Source organism: Eretmochelys imbricata, chromosome 14 (assembly GCF_965152235.1).
Source record: "Eretmochelys imbricata isolate rEreImb1 chromosome 14, rEreImb1.hap1, whole genome shotgun sequence".
Lineage (NCBI taxonomy): Eukaryota > Metazoa > Chordata > Testudines > Cheloniidae > Eretmochelys > Eretmochelys imbricata.
In genome coordinates this window covers 26,880,639-26,891,603 of record NC_135585.1, presented here as the reverse complement: position 1 = coordinate 26,891,603, position 10,965 = coordinate 26,880,639, and the positions used below count along the sequence as shown (strand labels likewise).

Below are 10,965 nucleotides of genomic sequence, written 5' to 3'. Positions count from 1 at the left end.
AAGAATTTGGGTTCGAAGCCAAGGGCGTGGCTCTGAATGAACTCTCTCCGGACAGCTAGCTGGGTGATTAGATAGTAGACGGATGACTGAATATTCAGATTGAACAAACTACTTCCACTGCAACTTTTGAAAAAGAAAAAGACACCAGAACCTTTCTAATGTTATTGAGTTTGTACTAATTGTTTTCATGCATAATATCAGTTGAAGGACTAAACCAAACAACAAGGTGACCCAAGGAACATATTTCCAGTTTATCATAAAGACAAGACACAAAAACAGAAGCTTCTTTGTGCAGTTGAATTAGGACAGTGCAAAGAGCTCTAGAAAACTTTCCAGCCCCATGAAACTAAATACATCAGGCATGTGGATCTGCTGTAGATACTATATTTACTTTTTAAAAATCTCTTATGCAGCTGAGAACGATGCATAGCTGTTCTCCCTCAAGACAAGTGGCCTCAGTACACCGACTGCTTTCCAGAAATGCTGAAAGAATTTGATTAAAATCCTAGAATAAATTAGTTACTTATCTACTTCTTGACTGCTTCATATTCATAGTAAGTTATTCTCTTCTCAGTACTTCTGTAACCTGTGAAACGTGTATATTCTCTTACTCTTTATCTGGTGATAACAATAATCAGCTTTTATCTATGTAGTTCTAAAAGGATAGGAAAATGTATCAGAGATTAATGTAACATAATTTTGCACCCCTTTGGTTAAACTCAATTCACTCTTGCAACTGTGCAATTCTTTTTCTAGAAGAGAACTGTCATGAATACAACAACAAAAGGCTTTGACTATAATGTGTAATAGTGAGGAGGAAAATGAAGCTTATCTGATAAAAATAGGGCCACATTATACTATTGATTTTCAAGCTAAGTTTTCTATTGAAACTGTTAAAAACTGGTGACATGCTGTGGCTGCTGCTGTCTAACATAATCCATACATTCTGCTTATCTTTTCCATGAATGGAGATAAGGATTCATTTTAAAAGATATCTTGAAAAATATGAAGAATGCCTCAATTCTATTGTGACTCTAACCTGGTCTATTTTCTTTCAGGTAAAAATGGGTGTCCTTGCTGTGCTTATTCTTCCTTTGCTCCTTTTTGGAATCAGTGGAATTATATATATTTACCGAGCAGTTGGTCGGCTAATGTCAAAATCAGCTGTGCAAAACAAAGTGGTAGTGATTACTGATGCCATCTCTGGATTGGGCAAGGGTAAGTTGTCTGGGTTTGGGGGTGTTTTCACTGTTTCATAGAGTGAAAGAATCATTGTCTCTAGCATGGGCATTCTCAGATGACCTTATATGTTTGTTACCTTATATAGGATATGTTCACCTGCAAAATGGAGAGAAAGCAAATATAAATAGAAACACGTGCTACAATTTTGGAATGTGCACTCTTTATTCCCCTTTAGAGGCACTGCTGCTGATTTAGATGGACTACATTAGATTGATCTCAGTTGAATAAGAAGTTTGAGAGGGAAATGAAGATGGAGTTATTTTTAGCATGCTGTCACTGTGAGATCTAATTACGTGTACAGTTACTATCAGGTGGCAGCATTTCATTATAAATAGATGATTCATATAACCAATATAACCCATAAGGTCTGTACCACTCCAGCTCCACCAGGCCCTGATCATGCAAACATTTATATGCATGCATAACTTTAAGCATGAGGAGTTCAAGGGACTTCAGTAGTAAGGTTTGCAGGATCTAGGCCTAACTGAGCGGCTTTGCAATGGCATCAGCACATCTGTGTGTGCGGCAGCAGGCAGTAAGTATCACAGTGGCCAAGCGGCACTGCTGTCTCAGTTCATGCTATATAGTCACAGGAAGCTAGCACAGCGGTTCATTTAGATGCATGTTGGTCTTGGGTAGTTGCTCTAGACATATCATGTTGCACTTACACATTATTTTATTTATATTTGAATCTCTATTGATTGAAAAATCGAGCATTATATTAATTTGCATTCCTTTTTAATGGTTTGTTGATTATTAGTAGTATATTAGGCCTTTATTTCATTTCATTTTTAAAAAACTACTTCACCTGTTTGTGTTTTCTGGGGCCTCACCACTCCCTCCAGCGTAGAAGGGCTGAGCCATTTCCATCCTCTCTGGGGACAGGACAGCTGCTGCTCTTTGCTCATACAGTCTAATATTACATGCAGAACATGCCTTCTAAAGGAATTTTTTAATATTTAAAATTGTGCCTTTGTGATTTCGTTTTGGATTTGGTTTGGTTTACAAGAACCACAGCCTTTACACTTTGTTTTTTCTTTCCAGTTTTTTCCTACACTAAATGGGAGATATTTGGAATGGATTTCTATTTTCAGAGATGTTTTCTTCAGGGAATTAGCTGCATGGTAGAAAAGGAAACCAGGCTATATTATGTGTAAATAAACAGGGAATATAGTTGCCATGAGAAAGGGCATGGAGTTGGGAGCAACATTACCTCCCTCCTGAACGCTCTGATATCTAGCATCTTAGATAGGTGTCTGCACTACCCTACAGTCGTGCCACACAGAATATAAGAACATGCATTGAAAAAGCATTCAGAGAACCCCCTTCAGAGACTTAGGCCAGCATCCCATGCAAAACCAGCCAAGCAAGTACATACTCAGAACAACCGACTCCCTCAGATAAATAGCTGGAAATATCCTTCTTCTGTGTGTCCAGTCTGCTGGAAGATCCACATCTCCGCTCCCACCCTTGCTCCCTCAGCAGTCTCCATATCCCAAAGCTACTTCTCACACTGCATGGTACGTAAACTGGAAGACTCAACATTAATAGTATTTATACAGTTGGTTTCTTAACATAAGGCAGTAACACAGAAAGCAGGTCTGCATCCTCTGCAAACACACAGCTCTATGAAACAGAATCTAGTAGGCACGACTGTAATTCAATATGGCTTACCTGCAAAGCCAGAGAGAAACAATACAATGCTTCATGACTAGGTGTGGTGAGCTCTTCCTTAGAGAATCCTGTTTCAAATATCAAATCCGTCTTTCTGCATTACTGATGTGGCTTGAATCTTTACATGGGCAATGATACCAGGTCCTTCCAGCAGTGAGCTATCCTATACAGTATATGAAATTGTTACTGTACATGAGGTGAGGGACAAGTCCATTTTACAGAGCCAAGTCTGAGGCAGAAAGCTGAATGAGACACTAAACTGAGCTTGCAGTACAGTACACTGGTTCTAATCCTTCACTTGGCATGAAATCATCTTGCAGCAGCATCTGCCTTGAAATGCTATTTATTATCAGCTGTTCCATGGAACCCCAGCTCAAAAGGAACATTGGACAATATATGCCATATTTACTGCTATTGCAATAATCCAGCAGCAGGGATGCAGCTCATCATGAACGGATATTGTCCACAGCCACCATGCTGCCACATGTGTGTAAGTGCACAGGAAGATAGGGCTAGCTCTGTAAAGAGACTTAGGTGTTCCAGTGCTCAGCATCGCAGCACCTAACTTCCAGCTACCCTGCCACCCAGTTGTAAGAAAAACAGAGCATAAAATAAACTTTAGTTGAGCAACTGCTTAGCTGATTACCCGTACTACTTTTCCTCAGGTTCTTTTAATTTTAATTTCTAATTCCTAAGGATATGAGAATTGAATTTAGCTTTATAGAGTTCTATTAAATATCCTTAACAGCAGCTTAATTGTAAAGGATATAAGAAGACAAAAATAATATTGGACTACGATTTGCCTAACATAAATGATCAATATATCCATTTAAGTTTTTCAGAATCAAATCACACTAGGAAATAACACTTATACTCAATTATTATGTTGGGAAGGTGACTTTGTTTAGATTCTTGACTAAGAGTCAAATAGGGCCAATTGTTTATTAACTCTGGTGTTGCTAACACAACAGAGGAAAAATAATCCAAAGCTGGACCACAAGCCATTTTGGCCAAATACTTACTTGCTAATTCACCAACATCTCCTCCCCATGGATTTATAGCAGTCAAACCTTTTAATCCATTTCCCAATGAACTATATTAGCCCCACCATCTGACTCCTAACTACCTAAGATGAATTCCTGCATTTATGACAGCCTATATAGAATGAGTGCTGTTCAACAAGTTTGCACGCTTGGTCTCATTTTATATCTGTATACTAGAACTTGGAAGGCAGTATGAAACCAGTAACTACGGTAGCCACACATAGTGTTTCACAGTCTTAGTTAACGTTAACATACCAGTCCTTGGCTTGTGGATTGGCTGGAGCCTAGCACAGGAATGACTCCTCAGTGCATGTGGCTTAATCAGGCTCTAGTTCAGGAAAACAGAAAGAAGCAGTTAAAGGGTTCATATTTAAGATAGGTACTTTATATCACCAGGATTCCCAGGTGGCCAGCCCTGGACCTCAGTCTTCTCCCTTCCAAGTCTTTTTGGCTTTTGGAAAACGATATGCTGAAGGAGACAGGCCCTTTTATCCCATTTCTTGGGTAATCCAACTTGGTTCCCCTTCTTTGAGGTGCTTGGATGGACCAATCAGACCCATACTTCTGCCTAAAATTTGAAATGTCCAACAAAAATGATGGTTGTGGTCTCTCACTGTTCAGTCATGAAATAAACATCAGCCTTTGAGTAAAGCTGTCAAGTAATTAAAAAAAATTGTGATTAATTGCACTGTTAAACAATAATAGAACACTATTTATTAAATTTTGTGGATGTTTTGTACATTTTAACATATACTGCTTTCAGTTACAACACAGAGTACAAAGTGTACAGTGCTCACTTTATATTTATTTTTATTACAAATATTTGCACAGTAAAAAACAAAAGAAATATAGTTTTAAATTCACCTAGTACAAGTACTGTAGCTCCATCTCTTTATCGTGAAAGTTGAACTTACAAAGGTAGAATTATGTACAAAAAATAACTGCATTCAAAAATAAAACACTGTAAAACTTTAGAGCCTACAAGTTCACTCAGTTCTACTTCTTGTTCACCCAATCGCTTGGACAAACAAGTTTGTTTACATTTGCAGGAAATAATGCAGGAGATAAACGTCTTGTTTACAATGTCACCTGACAGGGAGAACGGGTGTTCGCATGGCACTGGTGTAGGTGGTATTGCAAGGTGCTGTGCCACATATGCTAAACATTTGTATGCCCCTGCGAACATTTGTATGCCACCATTCCAGGAGACATGCGTCCATGCTGATGATGGGTTCTGCTCGATAACGATCCAAAGCAGTACAGACCAATACACATTCATTTTCATCATCTGAGATAGATGCCACCAGCAGAAGGTTGGTTTTCTTTTTTGGTGGTTCGGGTTCTGCAGTTTCCACATCAGAGTGTTGCTCTTTTAAGACTTCTGAAAGCTCCACACCTCATCTCTCTCAGATTTTGGACTTCAAAATTCTTAAACCTTGGATCGATTTCTGTAGCTATGTTTAGAAATCTCACATTGGTACCTTCTTTGTGTTTTGTCAAATCTTCAGTGAAAGTGTTTTAAAACAAACAATATGTGCTGGGTCATCATACAAGACTGCTATAACATGAAATATATGGCAGAATGTTGGTAAAACAGGAGGAGACACACAATTCTCACCAAGGATTTCAGTCACAAATTTAATTAACACATTATTTTTTTAATGAGCATCATCAGCATGGAAGTGTGTCCTCTGGAATGGTGACTGAAGCATGAATGGGTTTACACGTTTGCCACATTTGGCATGTAAATATCTTGCAATGCTGGCAAAAGTGCCATGAGAACTCCTGTTCTCACTTTCAGGTGACATTGTAAATAAGAAGTGGGCAGCATTATCTCCCGTAAATGTAAACAAACTTGTTTGTCTTAGCGATTGGCTGAACAGGAAGTAGGACTGAGTGGACTTGTAGGCTCTAAAGTTTTACATTGTTTTGTTTTTGAATGCAGTTATTTTTTGTACATAATTCTTCATTTGTAAGTTTAACTTTTATGATAAAGAGATTGCACTACAGTACTTGTACTAGGCAAATTTAAAACTATTTTTCTTTTATTTTTTACTGTGTAAATATTTGAATTAAAATAAATATAAAGTGAGCATTTTCACAATAAAGAGGTTGCACTACAGTACTTGTATGAGATGAATTAAAAATATTACTTCTTTTGTATATAATAAAGTGAGCACTGCACACTTTGTATTCCATGTTGTAATTGAAATCAATATATTTGAAAATGTAGAAAAACATCCAAAAATATTCAATACATTTCAATTGGTATTCTATTGTTTAAAATTGCAATTAAAACTGTGATTAATCATGATTAATTTTTTTTAATCGCAATTAATTTTTGTGTAAATTGCGTGAGTTAACTGCAATTAATCAACAGCCCTATTTTGAGCTCTTGCAACTGGAGTGGAATTGTCACACCAAGGCCAGTTAGGCCATAAATGTAGGTACAACCACCATGGGACATATCTTGAACACCAGGGGGTTTGCTCTGGTAGGCAACTTACCTTCCCAAGTTGCTTTCCATGGGCCACTTGGTGGTGTATTTCTTGGCCAACTTTGCAGTTATGCTTCCTCAAGTTGCAATTTCTCCATCTGTTCTCATTGTGTTAACAACAATGGTGGGACCTTGAGCTAAGTCTGTGCATTATTAATCAGTTACATTTCTGATTATTGCACTTTGAGATTAGGTGTCCTTATAAACACAGTATTTGGTTTCAGTTCCTTTTATTAACTGCTTCTTTCAGCACAGATGTATTTCACTAGCTTGATAACATAAGTATGCTTGATTGCAAGCATTAGCCTTATTACTTCACTTTATCACTTAAACTAAAAGAAAGCATTATGAGTACAAACCCTGTCTTTCCCAGCAGGATTGCCCATGAGGTAAGCCCTGTCACTAAAAATTACAGTATTTTACCCAAAGCTGTATCATTTATAGCTGACTTCCTTTTATACACATTTTAATCACAAAATTAAATATAGATTTTAACTATGAAATCTTGTTAGCTGAACAAATGGTACATTCTTATGAAAGGCTATAACAACTCTGGGTTCCCTTGGACTATTCCAGAAATCTAGCCGTTAGTTTTTGCATGTTTATTTGAATAGCATCAAATCCTTCCCCAAACAACTCCAAGGAAAACTCTACAAACTCCTCCCCCACAAACTCACCCAAAGGACATTCTACATGCTTCTACATACACTACAGATTGTTGTAATAAGCCGTAGATACAATGTCTTTATTAAGACCATGATTTTTAGTGTCTAGCAAAGTTGTAAATTTAAGTTCCTGGGCTTGTCTTTTAAAAGTGGTGTGCAGGTTTCCTTTGAGGATGGGGACTGATAAGATGAGGAGAGTGATTGCTTTGTGAAAAGCAAAATTATTTACAAAAAGAAAAGGAGTACTTGTGGCACCTTAGAGACTAACCAATTTATTTGAGCATGAGCTTTCGTGAGCTATAGCTCACTTCATCGGATGCATACCGTGGAAACTGCAGCAGTGAGCATCCGATGAAGTGAGCTATAGCTCACGAAAGCTCATGCTCAAATAAATTGGTTAGTCTCTAAGGTGCCACAAGTACTCCTTTTCTTTTTGCGAATACAGACTAACACGGCTGTTACTCTGAAACCAAAATTATTTAGTTAGTCAAGGTTAAGGAAGACTGCAAGGAATTTCAAAGGAACATAACCAAGACAAGTGAATGGGTTGCTTGAGGGCAGATGACATTCTATATCAACAAATGCAAGATATTACCACACTGGAAGGAACAATTTTGACTTCTAGTATGTGAGTACATAGACAGAGGTGCCAGTGGGCTTGTGCAGCCCAAGCTGAAGGCTGTGGGCACTGCAGTCTCACTGCAATTTAGTGAGTGCGATGATCCGTCAGGGTTGCCACAACCGTATTACCCCCTCTGCTTCAGCAGGTGAGAACTTTGCTGCTGCTAAGCTCTGCATATTGTCAGCTTTCTGACTCTCTAGCCTGTCTGCCTTGTCAGCAAACTCTTCAGGGCTCTGCAAGTCATAACCTTGCCTAGCATGTAATCGTCAGTAAACCTCAATTCCCAAGTTCCTCACAGATGCCTTTCTCTGCAGTGTTCAGCTCTTACTTTAGCATCCACAAATCTTATCAAATTTGTTGTGCCTTCAAAGAGACAGTTCACAACCGCTTATTAACTTAATTTATTCACAAAAGGATGTAGGTTTACGTGATACCAAATATAAGGAATAAGTAATGGTTACAAACAAATGAAAGTAAAAATATTCTTCTAAGAATCCCCCCCCCTCCCCCAGCAAACTAGAGTCTTTTCTTCAAAGATGTTTTTCTCACCATGGTTGGCTTATATAGCTTTAGCCAGGACCCAACATATGGAACTCAAAACACTTGGTTTTTGACTCTTCAGGTGAATGATAACCTAGGGCAGGGGTCTCAAACATGCAGCCCATGGGCCGCATGTGGCCCGCAGGGTTATTTTCTGCTGCCCGCCAGCTCCCCACGGGCCCCCCGCCCCCCGAGCATTTACCTACAGTGGCTCCAGCCCGGCACACACTGGCGGCAGGGCAGGCTCCCTGCCTGCCTGCCCTGCCCCAGCGCCACTCCGGGAAGCGGCCAGGACCTGGGGGAGGAGGGGGGGGCACAGGGGTCTGTGTGTTGCCCTGGCCATGCCTCCGGGTACCTCCCCCAAAGCTCCCATTGGCCGGGAACATAGAACTGCAGCCAATGGGAGCCTTGGGGGAGGTACCTGGAGGTGCGGCCAGGGCAACACACAGACCCCTGTGCAGCCCCCCCCATCCCCGACGTCCCAGCTGCTTCCCGGAGTGGCACGGGGGCAGGGAAGGCAGACAGGGAGCCTGCCCTGCCCCCAGTGCACGCTGAGCCGGACCCACCCCCCGAACCCCTCCTGCAGCTAAACCCCCTGCCGTGAGCCCCCTGCCGCACCCCACACCCCTCCTGCACCCCAACCCCCTGCCCTGAGCCCCCGCCGCACCTTGCACACTGACCCTTCTGTCCCACCTTGCACCCCGACCCCTGCCCTGAGCCCAAACACTTTTTAAGGACATAATTCCAATACATATCCATAACTCTTTGTACGCACCCTATACATGCATCACACAATGAGTTTTGAGACCAGTGTGTTACCAGTTTGCATATGATACCTTACATGATACCTTTTAGGTACATATTCTGACAACATTGTGTCAAGTACAGTCAGTCAGGCCTGACAAGAGTTGCTGACACTGAGTAGAGAACCACCAATGGGCCTCTGTGTCACACTGAGCTAGCTAGATTAAAGATAGTGCTGGTAGAGCTCCATGAACTGCAAATTACAGCCTCCTTGCTGTGTAAATGTAGCCTCAGAGCCGTGACCTGCAAGCTCCTTGGCTATTTAGAGTTTGATTAGATCATGGGGCTAGAGTGCACCATTCTGCATGCTTTTAATATTGTAAAAGACGTTAATCTGTTTTGTACTTACTGTTCATGTATACATTTCCTGTCCCGTGAAGGGGTTTATGTTTCTTCATTATTTTTTATTGTTGCTTTTTCCAAAATTAATAACGTTTGAAAAAAACACTGAATTCATCAACAGCAGAACAATCATTTCAAAGTGAAATTACTCCAACTGACTTTTTACTATTCCTTATTAATATATTTATTTTCCAGAATGCTCTCGAGTCTTTCACTCTGGAGGAGCTAGGTTAGTGCTGTGTGGCAAGACATGGGAGAAGTTAGAAGCCTTGTATAATGCTTTAATCAGTGTGGGAGACCCCAGCGTGGTAAGTATGTCCTCTCCTTGCTTTGTGCCTTGTCAAAGTATACAGATCTGGAGGGAAAATATTAATGATCTGGTGCTTGGCACAGTTTTTACATACAAATGAATTTCGGACAGTGGCTGTTAGAATGTTTATGGCTTGTATAAAGTCCATTTTCATAGAATCATAGAATCATAGAATATCAGGGTTGGAAGGGACCCCTGAAGGTCATCTATTCCAACCCCCTGCTCGAAGCAGGACCAATTCCCAGTTAAATCATCCCAGCCAGGGCTTTGTCAAGCCTGACCTTAAAAACCTCTAAGGAAGGAGATTCTACCACCTCCCTAGGTAACGCATTCCAGTGTTTCACCACCCTCTTAGTGAAAAAGTTTTTCCTAATATCCAATCTAAACCTCCCCCACTGCAACTTGAGACCATTACTCCTCGTTCTGTCATCTGCTACCATTGAGAACAGTCTAGAGCCATCCTCTTTGGAACCCCCTTTCAGGTAGTTGAAAGCAGCTATCAAATCCCCCCTCATTCTTCTCTTCTGCAGACTAAACAATCCCAGCTCCCTCAGCCTCTCCTCATAAGTCATGTGTTCTAGACCCCTAATCATCTTTGTTGCCCTTCGCTGGACTCTCTCCAATTTATCCACATCCTTCTTGTAGTGTGGGGCCCAAAACTGGACACAGTACTCCAGATGAGGCCTCACCAATGTCGAATAGAGGGGAACGATCACGTCCCTCGATCTGCTCGCTATGCCCCTACTTATACATCCCAAAATGACATTGGCCTTCTTGGCAACAAGGGCACAGTCCTAGTGCCACAGGCAGGCTGCTTACGTCATATTTAGATACTCAGATATATACAGCCTGATTTCCAGAAGTGCCAAAAGTCCACAAGGTCTGCTGAGACCAAAGGGAGTTGTGGGCATTCAATCTATTTTGAAAACAGGGCTACTTTTATTTACGTCTCTAAAAATAGCATGTGGACCCTAGTTTTAGACACCTGGTTTTGAAATGCTTGGCCCCAGTGCTTCAACTCCCAGTTCTGCCCCAATTTAACAAAAATCAACATGCACATCAATTACAGGGACTAGCCCAGGTTTTCTGTTCATGCTAAACTTTATGCTACCTTAGAGGTTTCCTGACCCTGGCACTGGCCAAAGCATAGGTTAGCCACAGCAGCTCTAACAGGTTTCAGAGTAGCAGCTGTGTTAGTCTGTATTCACAAAAAGAAAAGGAGGACT

The 10,965-nt window shown here is 40.7% G+C and overlaps 1 protein-coding gene across 1 annotated transcript in view; it reads left to right on the top strand.

The window, feature by feature from the left end:
- Positions 1 to 1,064: 1,064 nt before the first annotated feature.
- The window catches only part of DHRS7C (dehydrogenase/reductase 7C), a 33,509-nt gene continuing 23,608 nt past the window's right edge, over positions 1,065 to 10,965 (top strand). The window contains exons 1-2 of the mRNA XM_077833918.1: positions 1,065 to 1,218; positions 9,625 to 9,737. Of these exons, the coding sequence (XP_077690044.1) occupies positions 1,065 to 1,218; positions 9,625 to 9,737 (267 nt within the window). The remainder of the gene's footprint in view (positions 1,219 to 9,624; positions 9,738 to 10,965) is intronic.